At 39.2% G+C, this 19,455-nt stretch overlaps 1 protein-coding gene across 5 annotated transcripts in view; it reads right to left on the reverse strand.

Moving 5' to 3' along the window:
- The window catches only part of NFAT5 (nuclear factor of activated T cells 5), a 132,735-nt gene extending 125,724 nt beyond the window's left edge, over positions 1-7,011 (reverse strand). For 2 of the 5 annotated variants that reach the window (XM_037162538.2, XM_037162537.2), the window contains exons 1-2: positions 6,622-7,011; positions 4,876-4,929 (exon numbers count right to left, since the gene is read on the reverse strand). In XM_037162538.2, the coding sequence (XP_037018433.2) occupies positions 4,876-4,929; positions 6,622-6,694 (127 nt within the window). In that variant the 5' untranslated portion in view covers positions 6,695-7,011. Of the gene's footprint in view, positions 1-4,844; positions 4,932-6,621 lie in introns of those variants that run through there. The other 3 variants (XM_037162540.2, XM_037162539.2, XM_037162542.2) reach the window with 2 other exon arrangements.
- Positions 7,012-19,455: the final 12,444 nt, after the last annotated feature.

Here is a 19,455-nt window from a genome sequence, read left to right on the forward strand (position 1 = left end):
ACAATTATAACAATATATTCTAATAAGCTATGAGGATGTGGTCTCTCTCAAAATATCTTTTGAATTGTTTATTTTTGGAATTTTCCACTTAATATTTTCAGACCTAAACCATGAAAAGTAAAACTGAGGATAAGAGGGAGATTACTGTATTAAAAGCAAGAGAAAAAAATCTATTTTTCAATAGTTATTACAAATAAAAGTAACTAAAAAATCACATCTCTAGTTCAAATCATAAAAAATATGGATCCTTTATCACATCAGGTTTTATTTATAGATGAAAGCTCAAATCATTATCTGTAGTTAATCCATAAAAAAATTTCTACATTTTCATTCAAGTACATGTTTATAATTAGTGTATTATACCTTTTATAACCTTGATTTTTATTAAAAGAGCATATAAAAGAAACATAAATCTTTTTTATGTAACCCAAAATAAAATCTTAACAAGAAAAGATAGTAAGTTTAATAAGCAACATTTCTATTGCAGAATGCCTTTTACCACACTCTCAAGCTAACAGGACTATCTTCTATCACTACATAATCAGGCCCAACTGATGTCTCAGATTAATATGATCTTCTCTTTTTTCTAATTACCTGTTAATTCTTAATAGAAAAGATGAGTTAACTTTTTCTAATAAAAGTGGCTGTTTTATACAGGGTGGGGCAAATAAATTATCATTTATTAATTACTGTTATTTTCCATACAAACAACTATAAACCTACTTTGCCCCACCCTGTATATTATACTGATTACAATAAGAAATGTTTTTCTGTACTAGCACTTTCAAGTTCTGGGAGACTCCTGGAATAATTACAGTGCAGTCAAGAGTCAATTAAGAGCAGGCCAAGAACCATCTGATTAAATATGAATTTCTATCCTCTTACTGTAATAAACAATAGAATTATAGGATTGAAGAAAAATCATGAAAGCGGAGTTTAGGAAGAGACACAAAAACAAATGGTAGGAAACCAGAGATGGAGCCTAGAAGCAAGAAGTTGGGATGAACTAGGTATGACTTTTGTCATATATTTAAACTTCATTTTCATACTTATTTCCATAATGGTTTTTTTAATTTACTACATATGGATCAATAGAAATTAATAATACTAAACAAGAACCCAACAGATTATTTTTAATGTTAAGTATTTTTTTTAAATCCTTCTCAATAGGCATCTTTACACATTTCATCAAGTAAGAATTAAGAGCCTAACTACCGTACTAACACAGACCCTAGGAAAATAAATCAGGCAAAGTAGGTTTATAGTTGTTTGTATGGAAAATAACAGTAATTAATAAATGATAATTTATTTGCCCCACCCTGTATAAATGGCAATTTAGAAATACTCCATAAAGTCAAGTAAGGCACTGCTACTATTTTTAGGATTTCCATTTGTGAGATATAAAATATAATTATTGATGGTACCATATCAAATAGATTGATAATAAAAACATTAATTTTCCTCTCACTGTAATATTTCATATTATCTTTCTAAAAATACCAATCTTAAATGTTTAATTCATATTGGTGTTTAGTTCTTATTTTACCAGTTTAGTTCTTATTTTACCAGTTCTTTAATTTGATGCATCATGTAACCTAACTACTACTAAAATCATTTAAAATTTTTAATCCATTTTTTATTACTCAATTTTTCTAATTTGCTTATTTTTCCTGTGTTATCTGATTGATCTTATCTTACATCTCTATATTTCTAGAAGGACCTCTTGGTTAAAGAGGACCTTCAAATCTAAGAGGTCCTTGGTTAAAGAGACTTCAAATCTACGTTTTAAAGCTTAATAACACCCTATTACTGATTTTCCTACCTTATTTTCCTAAAGAAAAAACTTAAATTTGGAAAAAGTATGCACTATATAGATGGTTTTTGTTTAAAATGTTTTAATTCAGCTAACATTTATTGAGACCTTACTATGTGCTAGGTTAAATGCTTTACATGAATTTGCCTCAACAACAACCCATAATGAAGATACTATTTATGCTCCCATTTAAGAAGACTGAAGCACAAAAAAAGATAAATAAAATGACTAAGCTGAGAGCACACACAATGTTGGAACAGGATTTGAACCCAAATCTGACCATATGGCTACAATTTCAACACAGATTAGAAATTATACTATACACTAGGACAGCAGCCTCCTACTGTCCTTTTGAAAAGGGGAAGGGGAGCCCTGACTGACCTAGCTCAGTGGATTGAATGCAGCCCGGTGAACCAAAGGGTCGCCAGTTTGATTCACACACATTAGCTCACTAAGTGTAAGAGGTTATATGTATTATTATAGAAAGAATATTAAAGTTTAAAGAGGTAAAATTATTTGCCAAGGTCACAGAGCTAAGAAGTAGCTAAACTGGTACTCAAATTTAAGCTCAATTATAAAACCCACATTTTTCTCCACTATACCAGACTACTTTATAGAAAGCAAACAGCTACACTCATGTCAAACAAATATTTAGGGCCTTGTCTAAAGCACATGGATGTTGCAGGCCAGGTCCCCAGTAAGGGGCATGTGAAGAGCAAACACACACTGATGTTTTTCTCCCTCTCTTCCCCTCTCTAGAAATAAACAAAATCTAAAAACTAAATAAAAATTAATATAAGAAATGTCACTATAATACAGAAGTATGCCATGACATGATGTCTGATATTTGTTGTAAAATAATACAGCTTGGGGAAGGGGAGAAGAAAATAGGAACAAAATTAGACATTCATTGATAATTGTTAAAGCTTGATGATGGGTATATGGGGGTTCATTATTTTATTATCTCTATTTTCACATATTCTTTATTTTATTTTTTAACTATTTTATTTCTTTATTTTTAGAGAGAGGGGAAGGGAAGGAGAGTGGGAGAGAAGCATCAATGTGTGATTGCCTCTCATGTGTCCCCTGCTGGGGACCTGGCTTGCAACCCAGGCATGTGCCCTGACTGGGAATCAAACCGGTGACCCCTTGCTTCACAGGCCTGTGCTCAATCCACTGAGCTACACCAGCCAGGGCTCATATTCTTTAAAATGTCCATAATAAAAGGACATTTAAAAATGTTTTAAAAAGTTAAGAATATTAAAAAAACACTAAAAAATATTGGTTGCATTGATTAAATACCTTCATTACAGAAGCGAACAACTTTCTTATGATACCCTGTATCAAAGATATAAAAGTACATGACATACTTAATACTTACATATTTTATATCATCTTACACATTTTACATATCATCTATAAAAGGGTGACCTTACTTTAAATATTTGAGTATCTTCTCAACCAAAATTAAAAATTAATGGAAATATTTAGGCACAAACATGTAAATATAAATAATAAATGGTTTTCTGCATTCCCGTCAACTTGTTAAAAATATTTGCTTAAACAATTAACACTTTTTTTCATCTTTCTCCTGCCTAATAATCTCTATGATTATGACACTCTCTGGTTTTTTTACCAGAGAATGGATGAGTTTGTACACACAAATATGAATCCACAACATGATCACAAATTGAAAATCATGAATAAAAGTCAGATATCTGCTTCGCTAAGAAATACTTCTAATACTTCCTCATCTAAGATTGTAGTTGATTTTCCCACTAATGTATATCTATGGCCTTCTTGTAAATTTAAATATAATCAATGATTGAGAGCCTTTTATATGCTCTATAGTTAAAACAATTCACCTGATAGTAAAAGAAAACATTTATTAAACCAGACATTTTCACACACATTAGCTCACTAAGTTTAAGAGGTTATATGTATTATTATAGAAAGAATATTAAAGTTTAAAGAGGTAAAATTATTTGCCAAGGTCACAGAGCTAAGAAGTAGCTAAACTGGTACTCAAATTTAAGCTCAATTATAAAACCCACATTTTTCTCCACTATACCAGACTACTTTATAGAAAGCAAACACCTACACTCATGTCAAACAAATATTTAGGGCCTTGTGTAAGTGGACAACAAAATATTTAAGAATCTGAACCCCGCCCCCTCCCCCTCTACAGGGCACTGGTTACCTATATATTTTACAGTGGCAGCTTGGCTTTGAGTAACGAGCACCAACTAAAACACAAAAAGCATTGTTTCTGCTATTGTGTGACTTCCCCCCCCCAAGTCTCTTAATTTCAGCCTCAGGTTACACATCTTTACAATGAGGAAATGAGTATCGTTGCTGTCCAATTCCAGGATTGTAAGATTCAAGAATAATTTATGTGAAATCACTTCAAAATTATAAAAACAACAGAGATATTTTGTCCTAAAATGCTAAAAAAACAACATGAAATAAAGTGTTCTGAAGTAATCGTAACCTGTCTGCATTATTCTATACAGTCTATTAACATTTCCAGAACTTTCTAAAACCCTTTTTTCTAAGTATAGCTCAATCATCATCTCTATTACTTGGCTTTCCTCATCTTTAAAAACAATGCAAGAGTAATGACATCAATGCCTTTGTAATAAATAATATATCATTTTGTAATGTTTAGCATATAAAAGTTGTGAATTTTCAAACTAAATATGTGTTTGGTGTCACACTTTTCGTTATATTTATGGTCTTGTTTGAGCCTTTTCATACTCAGTTTGTTTGTTAAAATCTGGAATTCCAGGGTAGAATACTCAACATATAATTTTTAATGATTGGGGGGATATAAGTGGGGAGACTCAAGGCTTCTCAAAGCAGATACAATAACTAACATGCACATCAAACACAGCAACAAAATTCACTGAAACATTCACCTACTCTAAAAGAAGGATCAGGCTGTTTAGGGGAAAACTACATTGTATGAGTTTGCAAAGTTTCACACTTTCTCATTTAAATTCCATATCAGAGAAAGCCTTTGCATACTCACACAATATGCTTTAAAATGGCACTCTGCTGACCTTCCAATAGTCCAGCTCTATGAAAATTCTGTGATGGGTGTAACTTCAGAGAATCTGAAAAACACAAAAAGCATTAAGTACTTTTTATGCTGAATGATTTTTTTTAAAAAAAAGCCAAGGATAGCATTCATCTCTTATATAACTGTCATGTATTTTTAAGAGCTAAAGCCCGTATTTGTGAATATATTCTCTGTGAAAGAAGGCTGAATTGCCTCTACAATGGTCTCTATGCTAAACTTAGATTTTCATAAAGCATTTGTTTCATGGAAAATTATCTGATGATTACTGCACGAATGGTGTTAATGTCTTGACTATTTTTAGTACCCAATTGTACCACATTTGCCTCCTCTAAGAATCATCTCTTGACACGGACTTCTGACATTCAGAGCCACAATATTTCCTAACTACTTCAGGTAACATTGACCACAAACATCTTACAGGATGGTGGCTGCCAACTAAAGTCATCAGAGCAACAGACAATGGCTACAGTTACTAAGTAGGACTCTGTGTACAAACTCAATCGTCAGTCTATAAAGTCCAGTACCTTCCAGAGTAAACCATCTCACTCGGATTCACTTAAACAATTCAAACACACGAATGTGAACCTGAAGTGCCCCTCTTTGGAGGGGGTGCAATCATCCGATGTATACATCAAACCAAAAACTGAAGCCATGCTAAATTTCTCAGGAAGGAAACTGATAATGGCACACGATTTTTTAAATATCAACAATTAATAACCCAGCTCTGCCTTCTGTCCCTTCCCAGTGCTTTAAGAAGTAGTGAAGAGTGCCGTCAGAGCATTTTGGTGTGACGCCCCTTGCACACGGAACCTGTTCTAACACATTCTTGCGGTGTCCAGTATAGGAATTCAACCCCGGTAGAGATTAGCTCAAGTATTAATATTTTAGCTCCTGGGAACCCCCTTTGGGCTTTAGCCAAAAGAGTTTTTAAACGGGAATCTCTGCCCGATGCGCCCCCTCCCTGAACCGAGCCCTTGAACAGCAATGAGATAGAAAATTCTCAAAGGACAGCGGCTGTGCCTGAGCTGGCACCCCTGGGACAGGGGAGGGATAAAACTAACAGAGAGCACCCCTGTCTTCGCAGACGCGAGGCAGAAGTGAGTAATGAGAATGCCACAGAGGTAGAAAGGGGGAAGGGGCAGAACCTCCGGGCCCCTTCCAGCCGGGGGATGACGAGGAAAGGCAGAGCGCCTGGTCGAGGGGGGCCGTCCCGACCAGGGGAGGGAGTGGACTAGGCCGGAGGGAGCCGGGGTAAGACGACGACGCACGAACGGCCTGGAGGTGGGGATCGCGGTGACCCCGCACCCAGAGCCGGCTCCGGGCCACGCCGCCCGTTTGCGGGCAACTTTAATGGGGAGGATGGTCCTGGCGAGCGGAGCCGCGGCCCCACGCATCGCGGCGGCCCCAGCGCGGGGCCCAGTCTGGGGCGATCCCCGAGCAGGGGAGGCCCGGTGGCGGCCGCCGGAGGAGAGCGGCGGGCCGGGCTGGCACGGGGACGCTCGGGGCGGCCGGTGCCGCAGAGAGGGGGCCGGCGGCGTCTGGGCCCCCCCAGCGCCCGAGCCCCCGCGGGGGAGGGGCCGCTTCCAAGGGCTCCCAACCCCAGCGGACTCTCCCCATCCCCCAGGACGGGCCACCCGAGCTCGGTCGTCCCTCCAGACGGGGACCCCTCCGTTTCCCCCGGGCCCTGCCTCCCCGCCCCCACGCCGCTGCCCCCAGCCTGACGCACCTCGCGAGTACAGGGACTTGGGCGATTCCAGGTCTAGGTCCGCGCTGAGCAATGAGATGAAGTCCGAGGGCATCGCAGCTCAACCCAGCCCGGCCCGAGGGCAGCGGGAGGGGGGGCGGCGGTGGCGGCGGCACTCCTCTCCGAGACCGCGGGCACCGAACCGGGGGCGGCGAGGGTGAGGGTGGCTGCTGCTGCTGCTCCTCCTCGAGGGCACTGACTCCCACCGGGCGAAGACCCAAGCGGCCGGGCGGAGGGGAAACTCCACAGGGACTGAATCCTGGCGAGCCAGGAGGGGGGCTCAGGGCGGGGAAAAGGGCGGGTGAAGAGCCAACGGGTCTCTTTGGAGATTCTCCTGAGAGAAAACTGACGGTCGCCGCCACCGCCGCTGCTGACAAGAATCTGAGCTCCGCCTCCTACCGCGCACTGCGCAGGCGTGGAGGGGGCGCCCCTAAGAGGGGAAGAGCCTGGGCGGCCACCGGAGGGCGGGAAGGCGCGCCGTGGAACAGCATCAACAGGGGCTTTGCTTCCTGCCGTCGCGTCGCAGCCAGGGCTGCTGCGAATCGGTCCCGCCGCCTGGGAGAGAGGGAGGGAGGGAGGGAGGCGGGAGGTGTCCGCGTCTGGGGTCCTGGGAAGGAAAATGTATTTGCACTGACCTGATGGCGAGCCTGAGGTGACCCTCGCAAGTCCGAGCTAGAGACAAACCTAAGGATCCGAGATGTCTGCAGGAAGAGGGAAAGTACCCCAGGCGGCCCGCGGGTGGATTCGAGTCTCGCAGGGGAATAGAGTCTCGTTGCTTGGACAGCCATCAGCCCTTTGGGGTTTTCAAAGCATTGTCTAAATTGAGTTGGCCAAAGGACTGTCAAGTGCATTTCTTAATTAGGAAGTGGCATACTATACTCTAAAAACCTTGAGTTGTTGGTTGTTTTAAATTAAAGTATCTTCTCTCCTTTCTCCTTCCCTTGCCCTCCTCCCACTCCACCCCGCGCGATGTCCTTTAAAGGATGAAAATTTTAAAAAACAAAATAAAATTCTGACTGTTTTGGGGTGGTCCGGTATATTCAGAGTGGGAGATGAAAGACAATAATGGGATCATGTGAATCCACCTGGCTGTTCTAGAGGGAAAAAAGGGGGGGAAAAAAACTAATCATCACTCTTCCAAGCAGTTCTTCGTTTTTTACCTTTGGACTAGGCAAGGATGGAGGAAGAGTAGTTTTAATTGAGTATTTGCCATTGTACTCTGTTCATGGGGCCAAAAGTTTCCATTGCAAAAACTGAAAATCCTCACCTACACCACAGACTGTTTCCTGAGTCTAATAAGACTTCTGAGAAATTTTTAATCAAGCTATTAAGATACCAACTGGAGTGCAGGGTATGCACGTTGGGAAATCATTTTAATCTTATGTAGAATATTAATGCCAGCAGCCACCTGGAAAAAGTTTTTAAGATATTTGAGTTTGTTTTGATTTTCTATTACCTACAAAGATAGTTACAAATCATAAAAAAAATTCTGTTGCAATACAAACAGACACACATTGATTGATTGATTGACTGACTGAGAGAGCCTTTTCCTCAGCAATTCAGGCACTTCATCCGGTCTTGCGGGGCTGGGGGATGGGGGAGAAACTCAGCAAAGAAGACCCTGGTGCAGGGACCTTCGCAAAGCTTTACCCACAGACCTAGAATTTAAACTTGCATCATCAAGGTCTACCTGTCTTTCTCTCTGAACATCTGATTGAGGTTGCCCAATTATCTTCACTGCATTCTATGTAGTAATTAGTCAACTCTGTCAACGTTTTCTTACTGTCAGAGGTAAGAAAGCTTTTTTAAGCCACCCCAAGATGGCAAGACAGAACAGGAAGCTACCTTCAAATATCTATGCCCATGGTATGCTGTCGTAATAATACTCAAGGTAATTCCCTTCATAATGGTCAGAGACCCAATTATTTGAGAGAGAAAAACTTAAATCTCACATTGCCCAACTGGCCAAGGCTTTTGAATCCAAGTAGGAGTCACACCTGTTAGAGACCTATCCCCTCTGTGAGTCTACACATAATGCCGGGAGAGGAAATTGCCAGGCAGAACCCCAATACTAAAAAAAGTTAGGTGAACCACTCTGAGCATGTCCCTTTTCCCCATCTGTGTAATCCAACAAACTTAGGGTATAGGAAATCCCCCGATATTAAGAAGTCACGAATTAGCAAAGCGTCTTTCTCCTCTTTTTTGTCCTAGTACAACCGTTTTACTGTGTATGTTCATCAGATTTCCCCTACTTAGCTAAAAGGAAAGTGAAGAGGGATCTCCCAAAGTGTGACCTGACCTGGACTGTGAATGCTCCTAGACTGATTCTTTGGGTTCAGGCCCCACCCCATCAGCTCCTGCAGCAAGCAGTGATTATCTCTAAATGCATATTTGAAAATTCAGTGATTCCCCCTCTCCATGTCCTTTTACAGTGATCCATTTTTTCAAAAACTGTTTAGATGGATAGTTTTCATGGCCATGTTCTGCAACAGCATAAAGACCTCGATTTTCATTTTGTCCTTAAAACTTCAGTAACTAAAAACTCAAATTAATTAGTAAACAATGTTTGCTAAGGTCTAATCACAAAAGGTGACATGACCGACATGATATTCAAGGTTATTAAAAATAACTATCTGATCATTATATCTTTAGTAAATTCTAACCCTAGTTCCCTTGTTATTTCCCTCTAGAGTCATTAATATCTCAGTTACTTCCCCTTTTATCTGATATTTGAAATAGTCTCATGTTGCATTTTATTTTATTTTTATTTTTTTAAGAAGTTTTCTGCCCTGGCTGGTCCGATAGTCTGGGCCTGGAACCAAAGTCCCCCCGTTCCCCAGGCGCATAGAGGCAACCACACACTGATGTTTCTCTCCCTCTCTTTCTCCCTCCTTTCCCTTCTCTCTAAAAGTAAATAAAATCTTTGAAAAAAAAAAAAAGAAGTTTTCTTGTTTAATCTTCATTCTGTATCATCTTAGTTAAGGGGCTCTTTTTTTTTTTAAAGATTTTATTTATTTATTTATTTTTAGGGAGAAGGGAAGGGAGGGAGAAAGAGGGAGAGAAACATCAATGTGTGGTTGCCTTCCATGCATTCCCCACTGGGAACCTGGTCCACAACCCAGGCATGTGCCCTGACTGGGAATTGAACCTGCGGCCCCTTGGTTCGCAAGCCCACACTCAATCCACTGAGCTACACCAGCCAGGGCTCATACTGTGTTTTTAAAACCACCCCATTCCCCAAACATATGTTTTCATAAAACTTTCTCTGTGCACAATAAAAAGTAACACTGTGAGCCCTAAAATGTGGAGATTTCCTCTCATTGGAAATTACAATAGAATTAAGAAACAATGTAAAGCAAATTCAGTAGTTTGTAGAATTTTTTCATATTACTTCCCAGTCATCATATTATTTCCCAGTCATCATATTACATTCCTGAAGTTACTTGATTAAAATTTCACAAGAACCCAGATTCAGCCACAAGGTTGTGTAGATTACGCAACGGATCGGCGGTTTTTATGTTGGTGGCGTGTTCTTTAAGCCCTCCTGGACCTGTTTAGGCACTTAGTGAATTGTGTGGCTCAATCCATTACAAATGAAAGAGGTTCAAATATCAACCACTGAAAGGGAATTAAATTAACTCATACAGAACAGAGAAATGTGTTGTCACAAGATCTATAGAATCTTTGTCATTGTAATACAGTTAAGGCTATTAAAATAATTTTAGTCACATGCATATTGTAAAGAACCTGCTAAACAAACACAAAATCTGAAAGGAAAATTTCCAGAGAGATTCAAGTCATGGACAAAAAAAAAAGTTCAGGCTGCAAATTATCTTTGCCCCACCTTGGGAGCACTCAATAGTAATGGAGAGTTGATAGTGGTGGGAAATGACAGCGACTGAATTTGTGCTGAAATTATAACCAAAGTCTTATGTGATTATGTGTCGATTTTTATCCTGAGAAATGTTCTAGCAAATATTTCTGAAGGAGAAGTTAGTTTCAATAGTTTCGCCATCAAGTTTAGAACATTCTCAATCCCTGTGTCTTTCAGAGGGCCTTAATCTGATCGTCAGTCACCTCATTCATTTCGATGAAGTATTCCTGTTTTTATAATTTGGTCTGAAGTAGAGTTCTCCTCTGAAGTCTTCTAGAGACCAGTTCTGTCTCTCAAGATCTAGAATAATTGCAAGTCCTGAGATAGCATGCAATCATCTTGAATCCAGAGCACTTAGCAGTGAGAAAGGAGGTAAATACCTGAGAAGCTCAAAGGGTGGATTAGGGAGGAGAAATTTTAATGGGAAAATAGAAACCCCTAAACCCATTAAACCAAGAAAGGAAGGAGGATGTCTCTAGGTCATCCCAGCAGTTGGCAGTTTAGACTTAGGTAAACTGCACGTAAGTCCTTATTCACGCTGGCCTTGATACCCACGCCTTAGGTTCATAAGATGCTCTTTCCCCATCTAATCATAATATTTATTGAGTCTAGTAGCCCCACCTCAGCTGTGACATTAGTTTGACTAAGAATATGAATGAGGAATTATTTTACAATTTCTTGTTACCCTCTCTCTTAATTCAGGGAATTGTAACCTGAGGTCTGTGGGTTTGCAAATGTGTACACAAATTTTTGCAAACTTCAACCTACATGCATCTTTTCCCTTGGAACGAATGTCTTTAACTCATAAGATTTCTGGGGGGAAAAGATACATACCCCAATTCTACATGAAGCAAATCCATTCTTCCCTCTTTTCAAAAGTGGGCTCTATGAACTACATAGATGCAGGAAATATGAAGATATCACAAAGATGAGTATTAAGATGTCAACTCTCAGCCTAACAGAGAAAATAACCTGTAAGCAAACACATAGGTTGTGAAAGGTTTTATGCTAGAGTTCTGTACAGGTATCTAGAAGTCAGTTATCCTCTTGCTTTCTTAGTGGGCTGACAGAGGGGAAGAGGAAGGAATGCCATTCAACACACGTCACTCTTTCTTCTCCATCCACTGTCCCCACAGCTGATTTCTCTTCACTGCAACCTCAATGTCCTACAGTGGTTAAAAGAGGCTAGACAGTTGCAGGGCAAAGTCCTGACACACAAATGTTTACACTGTGATGCATCACAGCTATTATGTGTTGATACAAATACCCTAAGAAATACCTGAGCTTCATTGGACTTTGTCAGTGGGTGGTCAAAGAAACATGGAGTATCCTTTTTTCAGCTATGCTGAGGACTATGGCTAAATACTTCGGTTAAGTATGCAACAATAAAAAATAGTTGAGTTGGCCCTGGCTGGTGTAGCTCAGTGGATTGAGCGCGGGCCTGTGAACCAAAGGATTGTGGTTTGATTCCCAGTTGGGGCACATGCCTGGGTTGCAGGACAGTTCCCAGCAGGGGACACATGAGAGGCAACCATACAGTGATATTTCTCTCCGTCTCTCCTTCGCTTCCCCTCTAACAACAAGTAAATAAAAAATCTTTAAAAAGACAAAAAATAATTTTAAAAAATAGTTGAATTGGTCATTCACAACTAAGCCCCAGAATCTAAGGACTAAACTGAAGTTATTGGATAAACTAGGCTTATGTCAGAAATAGCATATTCCATCTGAGAAGCATTTGTTTCAGCTGAATAAGGAAATGGGGACTCTGCTCCAAACAGGGAAGAGGCATGCAAGGGATCTACCCCCAGGAGTTAGAAGCTAATTATAAAATATGAGGCTTAAAAAGAACATTTATGTATTTACTCTTTCAGGTTCTCTAGCTGAAGAAATTCTATTTATATCCTTCAGAGTCTAGTTCAGATAATACTTCATCTATAAATTCATCCTAGACCTTTCCAAGCAATATTAATTGTCCTCTCCTCTAGGTTTCCATTGCATTTTGACCAAACTATTGGTAGAGCAATCGTCAGAGTGAATTACAGTTCATGATGCTTCTTTAATATATTGTAAATACTTGGTTATACAGTCTCTGAGAAGGTCAAAATAAATAAAATACATCATGGCCTTAAACAGTTTATAATTGATTGTGAGCACATAACTTCAGCACCTAGGCAGCAAGAAATAAACTATCTAAAGCCATTTGTTGATATCTGAATAGGAATTAAACATTAGACACAGAGATTAATAGAATGCAAGAAGAAACGAAAGGTAAATGAAGGGCAGAGGTGAAAGGACTCAGATGTTGTACTAAGAATTCTGTTCTTTATCCTATCGACACTGGGGAGCCACTGAAGGGTTTTGTTTTGTTTTGTTTTTAGGAGGGAAATAACCTGCCCAGAGATATATTATAAAGAAAGTAACTAAGGCAGTAATGTGGAGGGTACATTGGCCGCTAAGAGCGTGGAAAGAGGCCCTAATGAGTAGAGCTTGGAAAAAATGGAAAGAAGGAGTCATAGATGTAAGACATGGTAGCAATAGAATCAAAAGAACTCAGAAACTGCTTAAATGTTGAGAGTGAGGGAGAGAGAAAAGCCACACTATTCAAGAAGAGGAGATAGTGGGACAAAGGTTTGAAACATCTACCAATAGGCTCTTTATCCTTGGAAGTCCAATAGCTTAACCTACCAAAAAAATCTACTAGAGAAACAAACATCACTAAACATGAATCACCCAAGAGGCTTTATACTTTGTTACCCGGAAGAGCAAAAACTCTAACCAGAAAAGATGTTAGCCTAGATTTACATTTTACCACAGGAGGAAATCCAAGAAAACATAACTTGCTGAAACTCAGTAAAAGAGTAAGTTGATGAGAAATGAGTCTACAAGACATGCATTTCCAGTTTTTACTCCAAACAAACTTGAGCATTAGCCTGCAAGCCTATTAAAGTTCACTTTCCTAGTAACTAAATGTGGAAGAATTTCAAGAATGCTAAAGGCCAAAAATTCTTCACAAAAAGCAAAAGGGCTGCTAGAAAAAAAAATAGCTATAATGTCTTTAAAGAGGATCAGTTCTTTGAACCTTTCATTCATGGAAGACTTAGGTAATAATGGAAATGAGGTTTACTCTCTCAGGCCTGGATCAAAGACCAGAGCATTTAAAAACCACGTACAGCCCTGGTGTGGCCCAGTAGATTAAGCGCCAGCCTGCAAATCAAAAGGTCCCGAGTTTGATTTCCAGCTAAGGCACAAGGCTGGGTTGCAGGCCTCATCCCCAGTTGGGGGCGCGCGAGAGGCAACCAACTGATGTTTCTATCGCACGTGGATGATTCTCTCCCTCTCTTTCTCCCTTCCGTCTTCTTTCTCTAAAAATAAATTAATTAAATAAAAAAAAAAAAACAGGTGCAAAACTGGCTGAAGGAACTCTGAACTCAGCCATGACTACCTGAATGGGAATCATGAGGAACAAGTAGATCATCTGACCTTTGTAGTTATTAAATAAATACCTTCTTGGGCACAAGCCCATAGAGTGTTGCTCCAGTAGGTTTCCCTCCAGTGGGAAAGAGAAAAATGTAATCTGGATCACTGCTCATGAGCAGTCAACCCCAAACCCCAAAAGTGACTTGGTCTTCAGTGTTGGGGACCATCTTTAGATATGGCGCCCAGTGAATTCTAATTTCTTCTGGATAGACCTTGTATTTTCTCTACAGTATTCACATATCTCAGTGGTCAAAAGCTATCAAAGGAGCATGTAATCATTTGCACAACCCAAGGAAATATCTGATAGATAGGTATTCTGCATGAATGTCATATATATGTATGTTAAGTCTAGCAGTAGCTATTTGATGAAGTAAAACTTGGACTGATTTGGCACCAGAAGTCCCAAGTTCTGGAGGGAGCAAAGAAATCATTGCCTAGAGATGGAGAGAGAGAAAAACCAGAACCTGAAAAAAATCATTGCAGTCCCTGGAGAAAGCCACGCCTGACCACTTCAATTATCTGAATTGATAAGTGTCCCCCCCCCTTTTTTTTTTCTTAAGTGGTTTGGGTTTGGATTTTCTGTCACTGCAAAGTGAGAAAGACTTAATTTGATACAATCTTACAATCTGCCCAGGTTTGTGGAACTTTCTTAGGCTTCTGTCTCCTCTCTGTGAAGTAAGTGGGTTAGATTATCTATCAGACGGGCATTGTGTTTGGCTGCTAGTACAAACACCAGTGGCTTAGAGGTTTTATTTTCCTCATACGAGAAGTCTAGATTAGGCAATCCAGGACAAGTCTGCCGTCCCATGATGCCAGCAGGCACGCTGCTTTCCCCTCTACCAGCTTTCCAAGTGGCTCTCGGGCTCATGCTTACCAGACGGCTGTCACCTCTAGGCATCCTGTCTGCATTCTAGGCACAAGGAGGAAGGTAGGCTAAATGGCCTAAGGGACAGCTCTGGTCCCTGGAAGACCCACTTGATGGTTTCTACTTAAATTGCATTGGCCGGGACAGTATCACATGGTCACTCCATCTGAAAGGAAGGTTGGGAAATGTGTGGGTATTTTTAGAAGAGTACATTGATGCTCTGAACCCAATTGGGGGTCAGTTGACGAGGAAGAGGGGGAGAACAGAGGTTGAGTAGATCAGATTCCAGTATCTGCCACTAGTTACAAAATAGCAAAGGTAACCTCCCTCTCTGAAGTTCCATAATTCTAATCTTTTTTCTATCTTGTTTTATCAAATTCTTTTTGTTGTTGTTGTTTACTTCTTAAAAATTTATTGGCTTTAGAGAGAGAGAGGAAGGGGGTGGAGAGAGAGAGACAGAGAGAGAAACATCGATTTGTTGTTCCACTTGATACATTCGTTTGGTTGACTCCAGTATGTGGCCTGATTGGGAATTGAACCCACAACCTTGTCTATCAGGACGACACTTGAACTGAGCTGCTCCAGCCAGGGTGAGTTATGTAATCCTTTCTTAATGGAAAAGACCTAAATATATTGTGGGAAAGGAACACATTTTTAATCTTAAGTTTTGGAAAAGCAGATGTGTATCTCATAAATGAAATGACAATTGGTATATGGGAAATATCAGATTATTAATCTAAAATAATTGTATTTGTTATCTCTTTCCCAAAACTTTCTTAAACTTCTTAATTCCAGTCTTCTGGAAGCCTATTCTTACCAATCACAATTATTCTGATCACTTCTTAATCAGACTAAGTCACCTGGCTTTTCTGGTTTCCAGCCCTTTTCAAATGATTTCACATCCTCTCCTTTTATCTAGCCGACTAAATTGTAAACTTGTAAAGAGCAGAGCCCAACATTTGGCAAAATGCTGGATTTGGAGTGAGCAATTGATAATGATTAAGCAAAGGATGAAGGAATGAATAAATAATTGAAATCTGAATTTCTATTTTTTTTCTTTTCTCTCCTTAGAACTCTGCCAATGCATGCTTGTTAACTGACTGCATCCCAGAATCATTACCAAGGCAATTTGTAGCCCAGGAAGCAGCTTTAGAAAGACTTTTATTTCCCACCTTTCAATCCTCTCCACCATTGTACACTCAGCTCAGCCTCAGGAGTGAGCACCCTGACCAGCTCCCTTCACCTAATCATTTCACCTAAGCCCCTTCCCATCTGAACAGATAACAGGTTTTACCTTCTTATGTCTAAATTAAATTCTGTATGTGCCATTTCCTCTTTCTTTGCTCTCTACTTTGAAAGAACACAGCAGGGAACATGTTTACTAACACTTTATAAAGGCCTGAGTGGAGGGGGTTTTTTTAATAAAAAATAAGTTATGTGGGGTTTTATACTGCAAAGCATTATGTGTTCATCATAAAAACTAAAAATAATAGCTGAACATATAAATACGAAGTTAATAAATGAGAATTATTTTAAAAATTCATAATCACATAGAAAAGATTATTTATTATATATCATTCTGGAATTTGTCTATGCATATTTGTATTACATATGTAAAAACTGGGTACACTGTATAGCATTATTCTGCATTCTTAATGCAGGTGAACATCAGCACACATCAGTAAATATTTTTGATAATGTATGATGGCAGAGGAGTATTCTTATTTGCCAATTCCCTACTTTTGGCATTTAGTTTATTTTCTTTGAAAATCTTCATAAGTACCTTTGAGGGGGACATCCTTGTAGCTTATCTGGGCCTATAGCCTTTTCTTAATTATTTCCTTTGGCTATAGCCCTCAATAAGTTTTACTTTGCTGAGCATTAAGGAGAAACAACGTTTTTAATGGCAGAGAATAAAGGAAGTCCAGAGTAGCTCTTCACCATTATTTTGGACCTAAAATGTATTTGGCTTTACAGGTTCCAGGGCTTACTCAGCATAACACAATGCAACGATTTAAAAACATATTCCCAGGACGCAACACCTGGGAATCCAAGCTCTCTGCAGAGCACTGTAGAAACGCTGATAGAGAAATTTAAAGTCACAAAACATATTATTTTCATGCTACATCAGATCCTAGCCTATTCCAGCATGTAGCACAGACTAGCATGACATATCCATTTAAGAAAAAAACATCAGAGAAAAGACTATAATTGAGAGAGTTTGGCCCATTCATTATTTCTCACTCTAAATTGGAAACAGGTTGGCATCATCTGCTTTGGTCGAGCTCAAAAACCACTAGGGCAGGTGGGAAAAGCAGAGTATTTCCTTTTGAGTGTCCACTCTGCCACTTACCAAATGCATACGTCTCTTAGTCACTCTGAAACCTCAGCCTCCCCCGCAAAATGTCATTCACAGAGCTATAGGGAGAAAATGAGCTAAATTGTGAGAAAATACTTTGTAAAGTATAATATTGTAACACAAACGTTACCAGTAATTGTTGTCATCGGTGAAGTGTGTCATCCCATGCTTGTTTTTGTATTTTTACAACATGTATGTATCACATTGTTTGAGTTTGCAGTTTCCTATTACTACGGAGTTTGATCATCCTTTCAGGTATTTACCGACCATTTAAGTTCTTCTTCTGTTTACTTCCTTTGCCCACTTTTTCATTTGAGTTGTTTGTCCTTTGTTAGCATCTTTAATATATTCTGGATACAAATCCATTTTTGTTATATTTGTTACAACCTAGGCATACATTATTATTATTATTATTATTATTATTATCATCATCATAAATATGAGAAAAGTGAGGCTCAAAGGGATCAGGCACACGGCTCAAGGCCACATAAGTAGAAAACGGAAGCGAAGCAAGCAGCCTGTGCTGGAGGAAGGAAGCATAGAGTGTCAGGCATAGAGTTCTCAACAGTCATATTATCCTTCAATCTCATGTAACCCATTCTATGAGGTAGGTATTATCACTGTTCCCATTTTACAGATGAGGGAACTGAGGTTTTCTAGTCCTTTCTGTTCAGGATTCCCATTCCTCAAGGGGAATGTTAAGATGTAAAACAATCAATAGAGTATCAGTATCAATATACCAGAACAACACATACACACCATACATTAAAAAAACCTAACCCTATAAATAAAAATAAATTTTTAAACCCCACTCTTGTTTTGTTATATAAAATGTGTGTGTGTGAAATATGTATATATTTCTCCATACACATATGAAGTAGAAGGGAAAATTCCAACGTCATGATAGGAATTGTGGTTAAATCAGCCTTTATCTTTATTTTCAATATTTATTTTTTTAAATAAAAAAACAAAACAAAGATTGTTTGCAAGTATTACAAAATGTTAATGGTTATTTCTCAGTTAATGCTGAGCATATGGGTGTGGGGTTTTTTGTTGTTGTTATTCTTTGTACTTTCCTATATTTTTTAAAACTTCTCAAATTGTTAAAAAATTTCTTTTAAAAATGGGAAGCGACTACACCAAAATAGTAATAGTGATCATCCTCTCATTCTTCCTTCTGCTTTTCTATAATTTCCAAAGATTTTGTAATCAGCAAATCTATAATGGGAGGGAAACCACCAAATTGTTTTGTCTCGTTCTAAAGTTTTGTTTTTAGCAAACTTAATCCTAATATCTGCTGGTAGTTAAAGCCAGTATAGAATCAACACTGAGCTATCTGATGTACTTTTATGTATATTGTTATTACTATGCTCCCAAATAGTGAGGATCTACAACTAAACAGGTGATGGAAAGGCCCGTATTGTCCTAACAATATTCCTCCACTCAGATAAGTGAGTTTAAATGCTCCCAGGGAAATGAATCAGGGACAAGGTGCCAAAGTCTATTGTGTCTTTAATTTCTAAGGAATAGAATGTATATTTGCCTAAATGTGGGCATACGCTAATATCCTGAATTGTAGTGACTACCCAGATACAACGGACCCATTCAAAATTAGTAGAAATGTGGTCTTTACTGGGATTACCTAGGGTTCCTCTTACAATCCGTTTTATCATTCAGCGCATGGATATTAACAGTTGGGTAACAGCAGGTGTGAGTGGGTAAAATGACTCTAAATCACAGTCACATGGGGGAAGCTAGAAAAATTGTGCGTAGCATGGAAACCTTTTCACTTTTGTAGCTATCTGAGCAAGCAAAGCTTGAGTTTCCACATCTAGTGACAGATTTATTTCAATTTAATTGAATAATTGGAGTTTTCCACTGTCAGAACCTTTTATCCACTTCATTACTTGGAGGATTAAAACAAAATTTGATCTAGTGTTTTATGACGTTTTCTCTTCCCAGGGACCTGGAGAGGGAACAAGGGAAAACACATGACCCTGCATGGTGCCATTTCTGTGGCGTCTGAGCACAGCATATACCAGATCATTGCCCAAAACTTTTAAGTCTGATTCTCACCCTTGTTGCCTCAGAATGATTGGGTTTTACAGCTCGGGAAGGAAACCTTAGAAGTCACTGAATCTCTCTAATTGTCCTTCAAAAAAAAATTAGGGCATGATATTGCCAGGAATTAATGAAATTAAACTTAGGCATACACTATAACCCAGAAATTTGACTTTTGAG

The sequence above is a fragment of the Artibeus jamaicensis genome, unplaced genomic scaffold (genome assembly GCF_021234435.1).
Source record: "Artibeus jamaicensis isolate MK-2021 breed Jamaican fruit bat unplaced genomic scaffold, CSHL_Jam_final contig_464, whole genome shotgun sequence".
Classification (NCBI taxonomy): domain Eukaryota; kingdom Metazoa; phylum Chordata; class Mammalia; order Chiroptera; family Phyllostomidae; genus Artibeus; species Artibeus jamaicensis.